The 20,422-nt window shown below is 48.3% G+C and overlaps 1 protein-coding gene across 1 annotated transcript in view; it reads right to left on the reverse strand.

Moving 5' to 3' along the window:
* The window catches only part of PDLIM1 (PDZ and LIM domain 1), a 36,124-nt gene extending 22,278 nt beyond the window's left edge, over positions 1–13,846 (reverse strand). The window contains exon 1 of the mRNA XM_087824461.1: positions 13,719–13,846. Within this exon, the coding sequence (XP_087680587.1) occupies positions 13,719–13,814 (96 nt within the window). The 5' untranslated portion in view covers positions 13,815–13,846. The remainder of the gene's footprint in view (positions 1–13,718) is intronic.
* Positions 13,847–20,422: the final 6,576 nt, after the last annotated feature.

Below are 20,422 nucleotides of genomic sequence, written 5' to 3' on the forward strand. Positions count from 1 at the left end.
TGTCAGCCCATGACTTTGACATAAGACTTTCCTTAATGGAAATTCCAAGTCCCATAGGCATGGAGTGGTGGTAACACACCCAGACTCCCAGCACCCACAGGGTTGTGGCCTCTCCTTGGAGATGGCCCTTGACACCTGGGAGCCCACTGAAGAAAACCTTGTGACAGGTGTGCCTCTGTAAGGCTGAACCAGAGGTAAGAGGCCTTTCAAGGCACCAAAGCAAGACAAACGGCTTAAGCCCCGAGCCTCCGTGGCTGATGCAGTTTGCAGCAGCCATGGCTTCCAATTTCACCACCCTGAAATGAAAAGGCCGCCCCGTCTGAGGGAGCTGGGGTGCTGTCCTGGTCCATCTCATCAGCACCTGACCCCATAAAATCAACAGTGAGCGACTTGATTCTTGAGTTCCCTTCTGGCTTAGACAGGCTGTTACTTTATCGGGCAAAACTCTCCTGGAATGTAGTAGGATGTGGAAACCAGAACAGAGACCTTGACCTCCTAACCTTCCTCTCTTGCTTTCCCATCAGCCATCTACCAGAGAGCCAAGGTCAGACCTTTTCTCACCCAGCCACTGGGAAAAGACATTTATACAGGCAAGCGCAGGCTGCTCTCCTTCGGTCAACATGGTGGAACCAGCCTCTGAGTCACCCAGTCCAGGCAGTGAAAACAAATCCCTCTCCTTTTCTGTCTGTCTTCCTGAGAAGTCTGATCTTACCGTGACTTCATGCATACTTCATTTTCTAAAGAACAATACGCCCATTGTTTAAAAAAATGGCCCTAAGCATCACTTTATTTGGGATCAGCAATGCTTCTGGATTGGCAAACTCTACCTCCAGAGAAAGCAGCCTGATCAAGCTCATTTATCACAATCAAATCTAATAGTGTTAAAGACAGTCCCCCTAAGGATAAAACCCCAAATCATCGACCAGGTCCCTAAAGGCTGTGCGCCTCCCTCCCAACCATCTTCATGCCATTCCCCCACTAAGGTCTAACTACATGGGTCTTCCTCGTTTCTTTCCCACCGCAGGACCTTAGCACCTGCAACAACCTCTGCCTCTTTCAGGTCTCAGCTTAAATGGCCCTTCTCAGAGAGGCCTTCCTGACCTCCAATCCAAGTTAGATTCCCCCCATCATCCTAATATAGTCTGTTCTTCTTTGTGGTGGCACTTGTCACCTTAGGTTTGTAAATCTACTTTGTGGGTTTACTTAACATCTGAGGCCCTACTACACAGTAAGGTGTGTGAGAGCAGATTCTGTCTGCCTTTGGCACTGTGGTATTCCCAGTGTCTAGCACCATGCTTAGCACACAGTAGGTACTCAATAAATATTTGTCCAATGAGTGATTAAATCTAGAATATCTAGTGTTATTAAATATTTAATCATGTTACTTTATTTAATCCATTAAAAAATGACTATTTTAAAAGGGATCAAATAATCGTGTCCCTCAACATCGCTATCCTGAAATGTGACCACTCAAAACTAAAACGATGGGGGGTGCGGGGAAAGGTTTAAAGAGATGAAAATAGAAGTTTCTCTTAGTTTTATATGCTCAGCAGCTAAGAGCTCTGGAATTTCCAGCATTTGGTTCAAACTGTCTCGTGGGAGAGGCATTTCTGCTAAGTACATCCCAACAGGTCCGAGACAAGCTAGAACCAGTCTCAAGGGCCCCGAGCCTGAGTAATCAAGGCCTGGACATCCTATCTTTCCGCCTGATTTTTTTTTTAAAGCCAAACTTATGGGAAGCCAAAGGAAATTTTACAAGACAACATCATTAGATAGGACTTGGATAGAATCATATATAAACAGATTAAACTCACCTTCTATGAGCCGTTGTTTTTTTTTAAAAAAAAAGACTTAAATTACAGATTTGCCTTCTAGAAAGCGCTTTCACATCCAATCACCTACTTGAGATTTTAATAATGATGACTTCACCACCAACATTTAAGTTGACAGATGAGGAAATTGACTCACAGAAGCTGTGACTGACTCAAGTTCGCACAGCTAAGGCTTGAGTCTGACCTTGACACCAGATTCCGTTTCTGCTTCACCACAAAGCCACAGGCAGATGCTCCAAGCCCAAGTGCCAGAGCCAAAGAAAAATCCAGAATTAAGGAGACTCATCTGTGTGGCATTCTACAAAAGGTACCGAGTGTCACAGACTCCTGCCACCGCCTGGGTGCCTACCTCCACAGGACAATCTCAACTGCTCTGTCCTGAGCTGGGGCCCAGTAACCTCACCCCTTATCAAATACGCAAATCAGAACAAGGACTGGAAAGGCCTCAGGGGAGGCCTGTGTCTCCAACATCGGTTAGTTCCCATCTTGACCGGTGGACTCCAATCTTTACTACACTCTATTCATCGTAATTGTCAGTTAATGAGTGCTTTTTAAGCGCCCAGCACAATTTCAGTACTTGGCAGGGGTTAACTTACCAGTCTTCATGTGATGATATCAGGTGGGAATATTACTGCATCATTAGGAGGAAATGGAGGTGCAGGGGTTAAGTGGTTTGCCTGAGGCTATTAGCTGGTGAGTGGCAGGCTGCGGGCTCCGGAGCCCATCCTCTTAACCCAGTGTACCACACCGTCCTTTCTAATTTCCTCCTGACCATCAAGTTCCATCAGAACCAGCTCATGGTGGAGTCAGCTTCAATTTCTAAAATGGAAATCCTATATGTTCCTCCAAATAAACAGACCCATTAGTTAATGCATAGCTTCAAAAACCCTTTCCCAGCTTTCCTCCCCAGAGACCATATAACTCAATCACACGACTCTTGCTGCCTAAGAATGGCTTTGGGCACAACAATTTCCGCGAATGAACAACCTGCCATTTTCCGCAGAATTTGCTCATGTCTTCCTCACCCCTGCCCTCGGTCCCCGGGCAGACACTCGCTCAGAGGCCGGCCTGCACACTCGCCCTGTACTGCAAGGTCCTGACTGCATCTTTAAAGCCTGTGCATTGCTGCCGGACTCCTGAGCACATAGAAGGTTTTGAAGAGTTTAATTTCACTTCTCAATGGTGCAGAACAGAACTATGATATAGCTCTCCTGCTTTCTTCAATTTACATGTAAATAACTATTGCTATGACACAGAACAGCGTGCATACCCACACCGGCCAAGGCAAACGAAGGGGTAACCTTCCTCTGTGTTCCTGCTTTACCCCTCCTCTCATTCACTCATTCATTCTTTCACTCATCAGTCATTTCTTAAGTACATTCTCAAAGACAGTGCAGCTTGTTGATTAAGATGTGGCTTCTGAAGTCAGATGGCCAGGGTTCAAGTCCTGCCTCTGCCACTTATAAGCCAAGTGTCCCTGGATGGGATATTTCACCTTTGTGTGCCTCACTGTTCTCATCTGTGAAGTGGGGACGATAGCTATCCTGACATCAGAAGGCTGTTGTGAGAAAGACATGAGATGATTCAGGCAGAGCATACTGTCGAACTCTAAAAATGTGAGCTATTGTTTGTAGATTCCGGGACCCACACAGGCACTGGAATACAGATGGGAAAGGATGGTGCCTGCCATCAAGGAGCCCACAACCTCCTGAGGGAGACAGGCATGTACCACAGCTGATGAGTGCTGTGCAAGAAGCAAGCAAAGAGGCAGTGGGAACCAAGGGGTGGAATCAGAGAAGACTCCCTGGAGGAGGTGTTGCTTAAAACTGTGCAAAGGCACTCAGGAGGTGGAAAGAGCATACCAACATTGTAGGAACAGCAATGTGGACTGCCATGGATGAAACAGGGCCTGAAGAGAGAAGGGGATGAGGCTGGAGAGGTAAACAGATCAGGCTGCAAGAGCCCTGCAACTTTCCTTCTAAGAAGGTTGTACTTTATCTGGAAAACGACAGAGAAAAACAAAGGAATCTAAACACAGCATCTGACTCGACTGCCCAGTTACTACCAAGAAACAACCACGGAGCTTTGGTTCTGCTGAGATTAAGGTGACTGAATGACAATACTCTCATGATGGCAGTTTAAAGAAACGGACCCATTATTCCGGGTCACCCAGTCAGCCTCCAGGCCAACCACTGGGAGGCTGGCTTCCCGGAGTGGACCTTTAGAAGGCAGTTCCATTAAAATTACACGTTCAATTGACAGCTAGATGGGCTCAACATTGAAAGCTGGAGGCCCATGAAATGAACCCAGTCTATAAGCTTGTTGTGCGCTTTTTTTTTTAACTTAAAATTACTTGCTAATGTTTACATGTTAGTAAAGCTCATACAAAACTCTAGATTCTCAGCTTCTCAGAAAATCTAGCAATTCTGGACCTGTATTCCCACATGGCAACAATCAGCAGCAGCTGCAGAGCCTGTCCCCTCCGATGAGGCGTGTGATCTACATTCAGCCACAGCCCCAGCACGCTCCACGGCCCTCAACATGGAAACCGCATACCAGCTGCCATTTATCATCACTCTTGAAGCCATTCATTTCATTCTCTCACTACCTCACCCTCGAGTTAAAACTCATTTACGTTGCCTCCGGACCCCTTCATGCAAACGTGTTTGTAACCAACCACTGGCTTAGTTAAAAAGATGTAAAGCTGCCCTGGCCTGGTGGCTCAGCTGGCTGGAGCGTCATGCCCTGCACCAAAAGGCTGTGGGTTCTATCTCCGGTTGGGGCGCATAAGGTAGGCAATGTTTCTCACATCGATATTTCTTTCTCTCTCTATAACATCGATAAAAACATAGCCTCGGGGGAGGATTGAAAAAAAGCTATGTAAAGCAAAATTATATGTACAAATATTTTATGACTAGGATTATAAACCCTGGTTTTCATAGAATAGTAAACTATTTTCCCATCTTAATTATCAAAAGTACCTCCATTTCACTCTCTCGTTTTTACATTTCACTCTCAACAGTGTTCCAGTTAGGATAACAAATTATTCTGCCTTCCTTTTGACAGAAATGGGGGTTTTAACCAAATATTTGTCAAATAGCTTACACAGTTCTGATGCAGGGCCCCCACCCCAGGGAGAAACTGTCTCTATTCAGAAGGTTCTCTTTTACCTGTGGACAGAATACAGGGTAATTTCCTAACTGTTCACAGAACATTGTTAACCTTGCCCCTTGGAATTGGCACCTAAATCTTAGGCCAGAAATTGACCCAATTCACCAATAACTCAGGGAAACTCTGATATTTGCAAGGATGAGGGAATGGTTCCCAAACAAGTTAGTCATCAGATCCCATACCGGTTATAAAAATATAAATAGATCTCCACACCCCACTTCAGATCTACTGAAGGTCCACACAGTGAGACCCAGAAATCTACATTTTTTTTAAAGCCTTCCAGAAATTTTTAATGTTCCCCAGGTTTGAAAACATCAAAGGGAATGTTGACTATCCTTTCCCCCCAAAGTTCTCTCCCTGAATGATGTTAAGTCATAGGATAAACACACACAAAAATACTTAGACTTAAATCTCAGCTCTTCCTGAAACAACTGTAAGGGCTTGAACTTCTATCAAAGTGTATAGAAGGCCCTTGAAAGAAACGTCCATTAGAATATTTCTCTACCTCTTACCAAAACAGTTAAAAAAAAAAATACAGTCCCTATAAGGTTGGTCAACATCCTTAAGTTCTTTGCAACTGAAGAATTGTAGAAGTAATTTCATTCCAGATGTGTCAATAACTCAACCTGGTTCCTGTTTTGCCCTGGCAAGAAAACTCACAGCTAAACATAGTGTGCAATTTCAGAAACCCCCTGATTTTAAGGTCCTGGTACATCTTTCTCTTGTTCCATAAATCTTATGTGTGTTCTTAAGTTTTAAGTATTGTAAATATGTGTTTGGTGTTGTAAATCACCTTAAATCCTTTTTACAAGTAGGTGAGATAGCAGAAATGAAGATAGTTATATAATTCAGAGATTTGGAATCAAGGTCAATCTCAGTGCCATGGGCCTTTAGGGGACAATCTCCACTGATTTAATGGCCATGTCAAAGTGAAGCTGTATGAGTTTATGTAGGTTGGCCTGAAAACCCCAAGAATGTTTCAACATGTTCTTGGTTACTCTATAACCATTCTCTCAAGGAAATGTGGCGATAAAGTGGGGCTCAGGTACGCGTAGAGGACTCGTACCTTAATCCCACTTCACTTCACGCTGTGCAAAAGGAAGCTATTAACGCTTCTAAGGGTGACAGTTCAAAGAGACTTACTGCTCTGACTGTGGAAGATCAACCATCATTTCTTAGGTAGGAATATAATTAGAAAGCTGATAGCAAAACAGAATACTTTATCAAGAAGTCACCGAGTCTCTCAAAAGTCTCCAAACATGCCCCCAGGAACCCCGCGTGCACCACCGCCCGTAACCTAAGTCCTAAACACATAACATCGGGCAAGTTACTCTCTATGCCTCAGTTTCTTCATTTATCAAGCAAAACATAACAGTGCCAACCTCATTAGGGAGGTGGAAGGATTAAATAAGCGCTCCGTATGTAGAAGCTACCACGAATATTTTTGTAACAGACCCGCTGCCTGCTGACGCCTTCTGTGAGCCGCAGCGCTGGGCTCTCCACCTGCACCCTCACCACCGCCTGCGGAGACAAATCCCTGGTCCCGCCTTACAAAGGAGGGCACTGAGGCTTCGGGGCTCACCCTGCCGAGGACACACAGCTAATGAACCGACAAGACATTTTCCCACATCACGATGCCTTTAATTCTTTTTTGTAACCCCCCCATGGCCCCCTCCACCCTGCATCCGCCCCACCCCCAGGCTTTCCCCATACTATGTCTGTGTCCGTGGGTTATGCTAGATGCCTCTAATTCTTGATTTGCCACAGTGAAAAATAAGGAAGTACAAAGCAACGATGTCTAAATAGTTCACCTAGATATGGTAATTTGATTTTTAAAATGCTACATGAATGGGAAAAAAGTCTGGAAAGTTCTGCAGCAAACTGTTAACAGTGTTTACCTCTGGGAAGTTAAGGTTGGGGAAGGGTGTGGGGCAGGCTTTTACCTTTTGATAAAAATGCTTTCCACATTTTTATGGTATTTGATCTCTTTTAACAAGCACAAGGATTTTCAAGCAAACTTTTTATTGAAGTATAACACACATACAGAAAAGTACACAATTGTAAATACACAGCTGGGTGGATTCTCACACAGAGAGCACACCCACGGAGCCAGCATCGGTGTGTCAGAGCTGGTAACAACTCAGCTGAACTGCTGAAGTCCCCTCGGTCTCCTTCCCATCCCTAACTTCCTGGCAAAGGCTACCATGGTCCTGACTTCCAACACCATAGAATAATTTTATATTGTTTATATACATATTTTTATTCATATATAAATACATTTCACATATTACATAATGATATATTAGTATATAAATACATGTGGTCACCCTTTTATGTCTGGCTTTTTTCCTTCCTATGCATGCTTGTGTGTCTCAGCCATAGCACTGTGCACAGTTGTGACTCCTCCATTCTCATTGCTGTGGTGTTGATATCATGTAACATACCACCATTTACTTGTCCATTCCACTGTTGTTAGAAATTTGAATTGTTTTGAGTTTGGGGCTTTTGGTGCCCAAGTGGACACACTTCTGCCGAGTCTAACTAGGAGAATTGCTGGGTCATGGGTATGGGTATGGGCATGTTCCACTTCAGAAGCACGAGTATTTTTTATAATTTTTTTTTTAAAGAAATGGAAGTAAGTTGTTGCTGCATTATCCAAATTTAACCTATCTGTAAGCATTTTAGTCACCTTTACCTCATATATGTCATACCTATGTCCTTGTTATCTTGTTTGATATGAGTAGTCATGTCTATAAAAATTAGGCCCTGAGTCTTTGGTCAAAAACTTGCCTCTTACAAGACCAGACTATTCTTCAGGAAATATTCCTCAGGAAAACATGCTCACCAAGAAGACAGTGTACTGTATACGTGAAAGTGCACCACAGTCCTCAGTTACGGCTGAGTGCCCCAGTTTACCCACAAGGAAGCTAATACCGAGGGCAACCACCATACAGGGCGCCAAGCACCATACAGAAGTTACCTTTTTTGTCTTAGGTCTTCATGGGTATATTTTGTTGTTGTTTTTAAATATAAATGTTTCCACTTATTATTATTATTTTTTAAATATGCCTTTTATTGATTTCAGAGAGAAGAAGGGAGAGGGAGAGAGACAGAAACATCAATGATTCGAGTCACTGATCCGCTGCCTCCTGCATGCCCCCTACTGGGGATCGAGCCTGCAACCCAAGCATGTGCCCTGACAGGGAATTGAACCTCAACCTCCTGGATCATAGGTGGATGCTCCACTGCTGAAACACACTGGCTAGGCTCTTTTTATTGATTTTTAGAAAGAGAGAGGAAGGGAGAGGGAGAAGGAAGAGAGAAAGAAAGAGAGTAGAAACATCTATCTGGCTGCCTCCTGCATGCCCCCTACTTGGGATCAAGCCCATAACCAGGGCATGTGTCCTGACCTGGAATCAAACCAGTGACCTCTCCGTGCATGGGAAGACACACCACCAACTGAGCAACACCGGCCAGGGCTATCTTTAGTTTTGGACTTGGCTTGGCTACCACTTTCCAGTCCCATTGTTGGCTGGGCAAGGTGGATCTGTCCACTCCCTGATCATCTTTATTTTCCACAAAAACTGTCCCCAGATTTCCTCCTGCCAGCCCCCCAGGCAGGCTTTTCTCTGGCCAGTCATTCAGCTCCTCTGCTCTTGTCTTTCACCACCCACAAGGGCATGGAATCCTATACCTGGATGGCCAATTCTCCCAGCTGAGGCCAGGGCTTCTGGCTTTTCAGGAGGAACAGGGTGGGGAGGTGCTGCCCTGTGGGGCTCTCTGAGCTCCAGGAGCACTCGAGCTGAGGCCACAAAGCAGCTGAAAGGCCTCACCGGCCAACCCTCATGGGCACAAGAGGCTTTAGGGTCCCAACCCTCATGTTAATGCCTGTAGCACTTCTCTGGGCTATGAATTAAGATATTATTACTAATGAAATACTGACAGTTACAGCGTTTAAAACTGTCCTGGGTCTGTTTGTCCAGCTTCAAATCCCAGTCCTGCAATTTACTGTGTCCTGAATCCCTGTGTCAGGGGTTGTGGGAAGTACAGAAGCTGACGCAAGTACACACCTACCACAGAATAGGCATTCACAAAATGTTAGCTGCTATTAAAATATTAGTATGACAGCAATTAAGGCTGTGGGCCCTAAAGCCAGACTGCTCAGCCAAATTCCAGCTCTGTCACTCACTACTATATGATGCAGGCAAAGCACTGTAACAGCCCATGCCTCAGTTTCCTCACCTGTAAAATGGGTATCTTAATTGTTTCTGCCTCACAAGATACTCGTGAGGATTACTGAGAGAATATATTAATCATCTAGAAAAGTGCCTCATATGTTAAAAAGTCCAATATACATTTTAATTACAGTTATTATCACGAGCCAATCAAGTATTTCCCACACAAATCTTTCAAGATGATGTAAGTCACCTGGAACAACATTCACAGGTGAATAACAAGTTTGTCTGAAAACATTTCTGAATTCATAATACGTTATCTTAGTCAACTCACTTGTGGCTGATGGTACAATGACGACTGGGACACTTCTTAAGAATAAAAAGTGGGCTCTCACATTCAAAGTGTACAAAAGCCATTTGGGTTTGCTTGTTTGTTTATCTTTCCGGAGAACTGAACCCTAGAGAAGCTTTGACCTGCCAAGGGTGACCCAGTGTGGTGCTCAGCCTGAGACACTGGCCTGGACACTTTACCAGGCCCACACATAGCCATTTTTGCTCAGTTTAAACTAATCTCTACTCTTCCCTTTACAAGGACCTTAAGTAGCTCAGTCAATGACAAAACTTATGTAAATTCAAGCAAATTACCTAAGCAATGGAAACCTGACCTTCCTCTCTGTAAAAGGCAACACCTGCTTTCCTCTCCTCCGTGGAGCAATGCAAGGCACCGCCCAGGGAATGAGCACAGCTTGGAAGGCAGTCCGAGCCTAGTCCCAGCACAAGAGCAATTCCTTGGTGCTTTTCCCAGTCCTCATCAGGAGGGCAGTGTGACCTCAGTGGTTAGATGACAGTCTCCTCTCAGTCACCTGCTGCCCTGCAATACCTTAAGGCCATTCTTCTCCCCTTTCTCCTCCTCAAAGACGAACCAGCCCCGCTGGGACCCAGGAGGCGGGGGAAGGTGAAGGTCTCTGGTTGGGGGTCATAACATGGTTTGGGGAGTTTCAGGCCAAGAGGCTCAGGCGTTCACTTCCACGCTATTCCTTCATCCATCCTGTTCCTCCTCTCTCCTTGGATCCGCTGCGCTCAGCTAGAGGAGCTAATGCTTCTCAGGTAATGGATTTCACAGAACGAAGGGGAGCAGAGCAAGGGCCATTAACGCCTAATGAGCCTTCATGGTCATTTCTCGCTTTTCATAAATCTGACAGATGAGCCCTGCTCTTTTGACCTTCAGGACAGGATGTGAACCTACTTCAGTCTGGCTATAACACTCTTAACGCAGAAAAGGCCCTCTGTCTACAGAGCAGCCATTATTAAGCACCCCTTAGGATATTGAGCAATTCGCCACAAAACCACAGGCGCTGAGCAAAGGCTTCCCCAAACTTGAGGCAAATGAGCAGCTCCTCCCAAGAGCATCTCTATCTCTGGCCCCACCCCTTCCTGTCTTTTGTCAGTTGCTGGGAGAGAAAAACAGTCCAGACACACTGAGCAGCAATTTCAGCTTGGGTGTGGATTCTCTGAAAGCTTCCCTTGAAAGCAACTAGAGGAAATAAGAAATTGACATAGGAAAAAAAACCAAAACAAACAAAAAACACCCTCAAGGAGACAGACAACTGTAGATTTGGAGCAGGAACTGACAGAAAAAAATCTCAGGGGACAGTGGCCAATGTGTGGATCATATGGGAGTCCAAGGTTAGAAGTTAATTTGAGAAACTGGGAAAAGGAAGAAAGCTAATTTATGTCCATTTAAATTTGAAAATCTGGATTGAAATGTTAAGTCTTCAAATTAGAAATAGATGAAAACATTGAAGCTACACACATACACAATGTATTTGGTATGATTCTGCTCAGAAACAGGCAAAATTAAGCTATGGTGTTCAGGAGGCATAATTGGATGGTAAAACTATAAAAAAAAAAAAAAAAGCAAGGTGATTACCGTAAGTCATGCTAGGGTTATGGGTATTGAGCTTCTAGGGTGTGGGCAATGTTTTATTTCTTGACCTGGGTGGTGGTGATTATACAGGTATTTATAATCGTTTGCTATGCACATTTATATTTTATAACTTCTTTATTTCACAATAAAAAATAAGTTAAAAAAAAAAAGAAATAAAACAATTTCAAGTACACAGATTACAAAGTTACATTCAGAAGCGTTAGCAAGACTACAGCCAATACCAGAATAATCCATGCAAGAGAAAGCAAACATAGCTATTTAAATAAAAGGCACTCCTCTCCTGGCCTAATTTTATGGTTTGCTTGGGTGTGGAGACTCAAAGTCTACATATACAAATCCGTACTAGCAAACTCTATCTGCCCAGGACGATAAATGTAACACACCTACCAACCAGAAGGTGTGTGCAGCTCCAGATCAGTGCTCACGCCTCCACACTATTGTTCACTGTTTACAGAGCACTCTCTCATAGGTAACTCACAGCCAGTGGCTGGGGTTATCTCCACTGCAGAGTTAAAGAAGGCAGCCTCCACAATAGGAGGCTCACCCCAGGTTCAGCTCAAGGAAGCAGCAGAAACCAGACCAGCACCAGATCTCACCCAGATGGCCACTTTCCCATTCCCAGGAGGAGGCCCCAATTTTTCCACGTGGAAATAATAAGATGAAGAAAGAAGTAAATTACTGTCAGCATGAGAATGTCACCTCCTGAGTCACTTTCACTTTTCAGGTAAAGCACCTGCCAAGTAAAGATTAGCTTCCCTCACTATACCATGAACACCTTGAGAAAATGGAGCCGTGTCCTCATTTCTGAGACTTCAGAGCTTTGCCGTTTCTGGAACATGCTCATTAAAATGTGCTAATAAATAAATGAATGAATACATGAAGGTACAAACTAGTGAATTTATAGTGTTGTTTTCCACCCCGTATTGTCATTCCTACAGTGCCACTTGCATTAAGACTTTTTAAAGCAGTTAAAATGCCAGGTGGTAACAGCCCTTTTAACAGATTGCCAATATATCTTCCACTTCTTAAAAAAAGGTTGCATGTCATATATAAATTCAGAAGTGGAGAGGGCTGACAGGTTAATTATAGACACAAAGAGTGGGGACAAATGGACTATGAGGTAAGCGAATCTAAATGTGCCTTCCCTGGACAGGCTTTTATTAATAAGCCTGCAAAGATTTACTGGGCACGGCCAGGTTCAGCTCTGTGTCACGCTTGGGGGTGGGAGTCCTGATAAGGGGAAGGCACAGTTTCTGGGCTTGAGGAATTTGGGAAGAAAGTCTGTACCTGCCATAACAATCAAAGAGGTCCCCTCAGGGCAGCAGGGGAAAGATAGGGCCTAAGAACTGTAACACCAGCCTCTCTGGGAGGTGGGAAGGTCAGAGAAAACCTCCTCCGTCTCGCTAGGCCCACCTGGAAGGAAATGTGGGCAGACAGGCCAAGAGGCCCCCAATTCTTTTCTTCCTGCACCTCCCACCGCACTTTGTCAGCAGCTGGTGGCAGGGACTTAAGTTAAAAGGACCCATAGGGATCTTCCCCTTCCCTCTCCACCCTCACTTCCCTCCAAGAAAAAAGATATTCCGTGGCTGGAGAGGTAAGTTTAGGGGCAGCTTTCCTCAAGTAGATGGGCCCCAGGGTGCAATGTGAGACCTTAAAGCAAGGTGTGGACACCAGGCAGTGCTTTTTAATCCCTTTTGCCACTCAGTCAAAAAATATTGCTTGTCCACCTCGTAGGTGCAGGCAGTGACTGTACAACTCCCGGTGGGACAGCAAGCTCGCCTGTAGCCCAGACTAGGAGACAAAAGCCTGGCCTTCCAAGCACTGGCTCTGGGTCTCCCGCGGCTTCTGCTGAATTCGGGGCGATGGGCCTGGGGGTCTCTGACCCTGCGATGAGGTTCCGTCCTCCAAGCAGATGAGGCCCTTTTGAGAACTTAATGATTCCTTGGATTCAAGCATTCCCGGGGTTTTGAAAAGTGCTGATCGGCTGATAATCCGGGAATGCCAGGAAGAAACAAGGCCATGGCCACTCCCGCGGGGGGGGTGTCCAAATAAATTTACTCGTGTTTTTTTTTTTGTTTCCAAAATTCGGTCTTTTCTCCAAAAGGCATTCGGAGGTGAGACCCGGCCGTGGGTCAGGTCCAACGAGCGAGAAGCGAGTCGTTTCGGTGGCACCGAAAGTCACTCCCGCTCGCCCCGCGCACGTCCCACCCCCTGCGCCTCTTCACAGACGGGCCGGGTGGCCCCAAAGGACCGTCTGCCACCCTGACTCGTGAAGAACCGAAAGGTGCCACCTCGCGGTGCGCGGACCTGCGGGCACCCCACGCCCTCGCCGCCGCGCGGCCGCGCTTCCGGGCGGAGGAGCGACCCTGCCCCGCTCTCCCGGCGCGGTAGGCGCGCGGTGCCCCGGCCGGCTCGGGGCTCGGAGCGCGCGGCCGGCGGGGGCGGGGGCGGGGGCGGGGGCGCGCTCGGGGCTCCCGCGCACCTGGACGCGCCCGGGGTCCCGGCTCCGACCCGGCTCCCGAAACCGCCGTCCCCCCAGCGTCCGCGGGGCCCGGGGCCACCCCGCTCCCCACGCGTCCCGGCTGCTCTTACCCGGGAAACGGCGAGAGGCTGCTCGAAGTCCTTGCCGCCCACGAGGCGGAAGCCCCATGGCCCCGGGCCCTGGAGGACTATCTGCTGGGTGGTCATGGCGCGGCGGCCCGCGGGGACAGACGCTGCAGAGCCGGCGGCGCGCTGGGCTCCCCGGGCTCCCGGCGAGTGCGCGCCCCGGGCCGGGCGCGGGCCGAGCGCGGGCGGGGCGGCTCCGCCCAGGCCTCCGCGCGCCCGCCCCGCCCCGCCCCGCCCCGCCGCGGTGAGGGACTCGTCCGAGGGGCCTCGAGCCTGGTCGGGGGGCTTCCCCGGCTCCGCCCCGGGCCCCGGCGCCGCGGGGGCGCTAGGTGAGAAGCCTGCAGGTACCCGCGCACCCGGGCGCGGCGCTTTTAAAAGTGTTGGAAGTGCCGAGCAGTCGGGCCTCTGAGAGCTGCCCCGTCGTCATATTGCTTTTTGTGGACGGTAACGGGGTGCACGAGGTGCTTTCGAATGAGCTCGTCTGGTGCCGCGAGGCCGACGAGGCTGTGTCCAGCGCGCTGCGCAGCCGGGGCGGTTATGAGGCTCCTGGGACCGTCGCTCGGCGCTGCGCGGTCACTGGGACTCAGAACCCTCCTGGAAGCTCTCCTGGGGCTGGAGTTCGCGCTAGGTTCCCACAGGAGCCGCGCAGACCTCGAGTCCGAGGCGGCCGAGGGCTCCGAGGAGGAAAGGGCGCCGGTTCAGCGGGGAGCCCCGGGGCCCAGCCGGCCACCCGCGAGCGCGTCCTGCGCGCCCACCGGGCCGGACGCTGCCCGGGGGCCCCTGCCTCACGCAGTCAGCCCGAGCCCTCAAACTGCTCAGAGGGCCCCCCAGGGCGGCCGGCACCCTCCCTGCCCTCGCTCCCCAGCCGCCCCGCCCTGCTCTCGGCCCCTTGGCGTCTGCCTCGAGGCCTCCGCCTGGAAAGCTCCCCGAGGCGCCCTCGTCGTCTCCCAGCCCCCGCTTAAACGCCCTCGGGAAGGCTCTGTCGCCTTCGCTCGGCGCTAGTTTTCCCCACTGTGTTTATCGCCGTCTGACACACTCGACGTGTTGCTTACTACTTGTCCCACCCCACCCCTCGGCATTGGTTCTGCGGGGTAGGGTGCATCCCAGTGTCCAGATGGTGCGCGGCACGTAGTGTTCATGAATGCGATACAATGGCCGTGCTTTTCTTTTTTTAATCCTCGCTGGAGCAGTGTGGACTTTTTTTCCCATTGATTTTTGAGAGAGTGGATGGGAAGGGGGAAGGGAAGAGAGTCACATCGATTGGCTGCCTCCTACACACGCCCCGAACGCGGGCTGGGGATCAGACCTGCCACCCGGGAACCCGCCCTTGACCAGGAATTGAACCCGAGACCCTCTGGTGCACAGGCCTGAGCCGCCCCCGGCGGGGCACAATGGCCATTCTTATGACCACTTACCCTCTCTGGGGTCCAGGTTCTTCGTAGTTCTCTTGGCACTCATGCATCCTGGCCCCAGGGCCCCAGCACAGTACTTGGCACAGAGCACATGCCCAATGTATGCGACATTATGACTTATAAAACATACATTTAGCCAGTCATTCAGATAATCAAACTGTATTTCTCAAAAATATTTTGTCTTCGCCCACAATTCCTGGCTCACAACTCCAGAAACCCACAGAATTTCCCAAGTGTTGAGAAAGATAGAGGTGTCTTTTGTTATGCGAATGAAGTAACTTTTAGAAAACTTCTGTGGATGAGGGCTGGTTGCCTAGAGAATCAACCACAGGATTAGAGGTTTAGAATTTTCTGTCCCTCACTCCCCACCCCCACCTCCAGGGAGGGGTGAGGGACTGGAGCTGAATCAATCACCAGTGACCAGTGATTTATTCAGCCATGCCTGTGTAAAGAAGTCTCCATAAGAATCAACTGCCTGTAACTCAGAGGTTCCCACAACCTTCTCCTTGGGTTCGGTGAATTTGCTTTTGAGAGCTTCCAGGTTGGTGAACACGTGGAGATGAGGGGAGAGCAGTGCACTTGGAAGTGGCTTGGAAGGTCCGCACCCCCCCTCACAAACCTGCCCCTGTGCATCTCTTCCATCTGACTGTTCCTGAGTCATGTCCTTTTACAATCAACTAGTGATGTAGCAAGTAACAGTTTTCTCCAAGTTCTGTGAGCCGTTATAGCAAATTAATAGAACCCAAGGAGGGGTTTGTGGGAACCTCTGATTTATAGCCAGTTGGTCAGAAGTACAGGTAACAGCCTGGACTTGTGATTGGCATTCTGAGCTGGAGAAGGTGGTTGGAACCTCCAATCTATAGCCGATTGGCCAGCAGCACAGGTGTGAGCCTGGGCTTGAGGCTGGCTTCTGAAGTGTGTGGAGGGGGGCAGTCTTGTAGTGTCAAAATTGAGCTGACTTTTCGGACACCCTGCTGGTGTCTAAGAATTGTTTGTTGGTGTGGGAGGAACCCCGAACACCAACCCCCACCCCACGTTCCAATGGGCCCAGGAACCTAACTGAATGTGTTTGTTAAAAGCAGAGCTCTGTCTCCTTGTGATCCTGGGCTACGTACCAGGGAGCTGGGTGCACAGATTACACATGAAAGGATCATCTTGTCTGATTGTATCACAGCACAAATGCCTATTTTTAGGAATGGTTTGCTTATACTTAGAAATCGACGTGGATTTATGTTATCTATATATCCCTCCCATCCCCTAGCATCCTGATATATTCTTTCTTGAGTCTGAGACAAAGGAATGGACTTACAGCCAGGAACCAGCCACGGGCTTCATTGAAGCCCCAAATCCACCCACTTTGATTAAGAGTCTGCTGATCAGAAAACATGTTAGTGTTTCAAGTCCCTGCAGAATTTGGGGGGAATCGCCAAATTCTGAGTCTGCCTTAGATGTGTAGCAGTGTTGAGTATTTTGTGCCCTAGGAGGAGAAAAAGGTTGAATAGTCACAGCTTCTGTGCTCCCCAAGGAGGGAGCCTGCGTCTCATTCATCCCTGTGTGTCCTGCTAGTAGGAGCCTGATACTCCTAGGTGCCAACAGTGCTTATTCTACACAATATACTTTCCAGACATGGGCACTGGTACATTTGTGAGGGCTGTGAGTCCTCAGTTGCTTCATTTAGTTGTTAAATGTTCTCAGTTGTAGTCTGGATCTACATAGCAAGAGCTATAAAACAGTCAACCCTTTGACCCAGTCATCCCCTTTCTGGGAAGTAATTCCAAAGACATAATTTAAAAGAAGAAAAAAGCTATATGTACAAAGATATTTATAACCACATTATTTATAATGACAAAAAACTGGAATCAACCAGTAACAGAAAAGTGGCTAAATATGGCATGGCCATATGAGGAAACAGTATGCGGCATGAAAATAGTGACCATGGGACTAAGAGGAGACCAGGAAGTGTGTTCTCAGAATATGGAAAAATCAGTGGAACAAGATTACTTGTAAACCAAATATTACTATTGGTAAAATTTATGTTAAAAAATGAAAACTCTGTCTTATTGCTAAAAATTAGGAGAAAGCACAAAAACTAACTTTGTATTGGGAGATGGAATTGAGGAATTTTTAAAAAAGAATTTCCTCTAATGATAGAAAGTTTTCAAAACAAATAAATTAAATTAAATGTTCTCAGCTTCTTGGATTGGTGACTCTATGCCAGTCTTTCTGGCCATAGGAAATCTCATCTTCTGTCTTTTTAATCTCCCCTAACAGCTCTGAGCTGGCCACACAGAAGGTATTCAAATACCCAGACCCATTGACAGCTCTGGCCCCTGAACACAAGCAACCCTGTCTTATTTTAAACACCATTACTTATTTATCCCTACTCCCCAGTTCCCTCGGACCCCTGACTCCCGCGGAGGCCTTAAGCAACCTCTCTGAGCTTCAGTTGCCTTGTTATTATTATAATGCATTCCATAAAAGTTTGTTGACCTAAACAGCCTCCACCAAATGCCGGGAAAGGGGTAGAGGTGTTGGGACGTGCGCCCGCAGAAACAGAAGAAGACTGGAGAAATGGAAGCGGGGAGGGCAGGAAAAAGAGAGGAGTGGTCCAGGAAGTCGGGGTTGGGGGGCAGTGGGTCTTTCCAGCTCTCAGTCCAGCTTTACAATGTGGACAGGGTGGGAGGCATCTGCAGGCGGAGTCGCCCAGTCTGGCTTCTGCAGAGCTGGCAACCCCACACCCAGGGTGCAGTTGCCAGGACCCCCCTCCCCCCCCGGGGCCACTATGTGGATGGAGACAGAGGCCAGGACTGTGCTAGGCTTTACATACGGTCTTAGTTAATCTCCAGGTCCTGGACTTGCCCAGGTGACTGCAGAGCTCCTGTCCCTGGAGATGGCCACCAGGGCCCCTCCTCTGGGACTGAGAGGTTCTGGCCCCGACCCAGGTGGGGGCAAAGGTGATTCTCAGACTCACTGCACCGCCTACGCTGGGATTTGAGGCCGGCTCTGCCCAGCGGCAAGGGACCGCCAGAAGGTGCCTGGCCAGGAGCACAGCGACTCCCACGTCCCCAAAAGGGCGCAACTGCCCGGGGCGCCCTGGTCTAATGACAGCCGAGTGACATGCTTTTTTTTCTGTATAAAGAATGAAACCTAAGCTCAGAAGCTCACACAACAAAGACATCTTTCCGGCCTGGTCCTGTCCCGCCGGTCCAGGCCGGCTCAGCCCCCAGCCCTGCGCCCAGGGGCAGCGTGTCCCTCACCAGCAGCTGAAATGCCTGTGGGAGGTACCTGTGGCTGTGCCAGGGATGGGGCAAGGAATTGGCGCCCCGTTTTTGCTTTTCTCCTGCTTCCTGCTCCAGCCCGGAGGAAATCCTGAAGTGGCCACTCAGGATTGGGTGCCTTTCTGGTTCCAGATGGCACAGAGCGTGCTCCTTGGCGCGTGGGACAGTAAGGGCACCTGTGCACCTGACCTGGCTGGAGTTCCCTTGGCCAGTAAAGCTATGGACCGATGAACTGTTGGGTCTATGGCCATGTCCAAGAAATTGAGGGGCCAGCTCCAGAGCTGAAGCTGTGTCACCCACCTGCCTCCTGGCCCCCACCTGGACCAGGGGCCTCAGAGCTCTCAAATGCAGAGAGAAGCCTGGACCACTACCATTTCTTAAGCATGCCTGAATCCCGAGAAGAAATTTGTGAAAACAGGATGGTAGATAAAGTGGTTCATATTAAACATTTATATTGGCCCAGCCGGGCGTGGCTCAGAGGTTGAGCATCCACCTAGGATCCAGGTGATTGGGGTTCGATTCCCGGTCAGGGCACATGCCCGGGTTGTGGGCTCGATCAATGACTCTCTCATCATTGATGTTTCTATCTCTCTCTCTCTCCCTCTCCTGTTCTCTCTCTGAAATCAATAAAGATATATTTAAAAAAAAAAACACAAAAAAACATTTATATTGAAGAAGTTAAGACAAAAACATGAAATGGAATATAACAGTGTTATTCACAAGATAACAAATTAATAAAATGTAATTAATCTGCTAATGGGGCCTCCTTTGAATTTGTGTGATGAACATTTAAAATTTTTTTTATTGTACTTCTGTGGCTTTATATGCAATTTCATCTAGAGAAACGTTAGAAGTCTAAATTTGAGCCTAGCTCACATGGAGTCACCCCTTGGTCCCTCCCCAAGAGAGGAAAGGTGGCTTGGGGTCTGGGTTAACCAAAAGACCTCAACCCAATACTCAGACAATAAGCACTGTCCTCATTACCAAGCAGTGACTGTGAGTCAGAGTGTGTATTAGGAACTTCACATATTTTGTTGCATTTTATTGGGATGAGATTCCAATGACGTGTCATAAACCGTCGTTACAGGAGGAAGCTGAGGCACCCATGCACAGTCCGGATCCCTCTTCATGGAAGGACTTGTCCCAGGTGCTGGGAGGTGGACAGCCATCGCGTTTTAGCCCCTTCAGGGACTGTTTTTGCTGCAGAGAGCAGCCTTGCCCAAGGGCAGGCCCTTCCCCAGGCTGATCTGGATGGAGGTAAAAGACTGGCCACTTCGGCCGACATGGGACAACTCTGAAGGTCCTTGTGGCTCTAGAGCTCCCTTGGGGAATAGATGGAGGCTGTCAGGCCTACCTGGCAGTTCAACTTCTCCCTCTGTCCAATGCAGCTTCCTCTTCATGCCCTTCCACAGGCGTTGAGCCCAAGGGCCCTCCTTAATGAACATCCTGCATGCTATACTCTGTATCTGGGACCAGGGAACCCAGCCTGCGATTGGCCCAGAGAGGTTAACAGATTTCCCTAAAATCACTCAGTAACCAAATAACAAGGCAAATTTTGCGCTGGGGAGGCAGAGGAAGAGCTGGAGGGCTCTGGAGGGCTCTGCAAAAGAGAGAGGCAGGCAGGAGGTTATTCAGAGGTTCCTGGGGTTCCAGTAGACTCTTCAGGTCGACGATTCATGGAGATCCCAGGGCCAGATCCCCCTGCTCCACTGGCAGGGACACCCAAGCAGCCAAAGTGTCAGCCACTCAACAAGACAAATCCCTTAGTGAGTGGCTTTCTGGACTTCCTCCTTGGAAGAGGTGGAATTTGAGATAAGCTTCGAAAGTATCAGCAAATATGAAGGCAGAAACGCAGCAAGGCAGTAGGAGGGGCGGGACATGGTCTGCTGAAATAACATTATTGGACAATAGGCTGGCTGGAAAGTTCTGTGGGGAGGGCTCTGAATACCAGTGATGAGATGTGTGCAGTGGGGACAGGCAAAGGCTTCTCTCTAGCCTC

This window comes from Miniopterus natalensis, chromosome 14 (genome assembly GCF_054644295.1).
Source record: "Miniopterus natalensis isolate mMinNat1 chromosome 14, mMinNat1.hap1, whole genome shotgun sequence".
NCBI lineage: Eukaryota > Metazoa > Chordata > Mammalia > Chiroptera > Miniopteridae > Miniopterus > Miniopterus natalensis.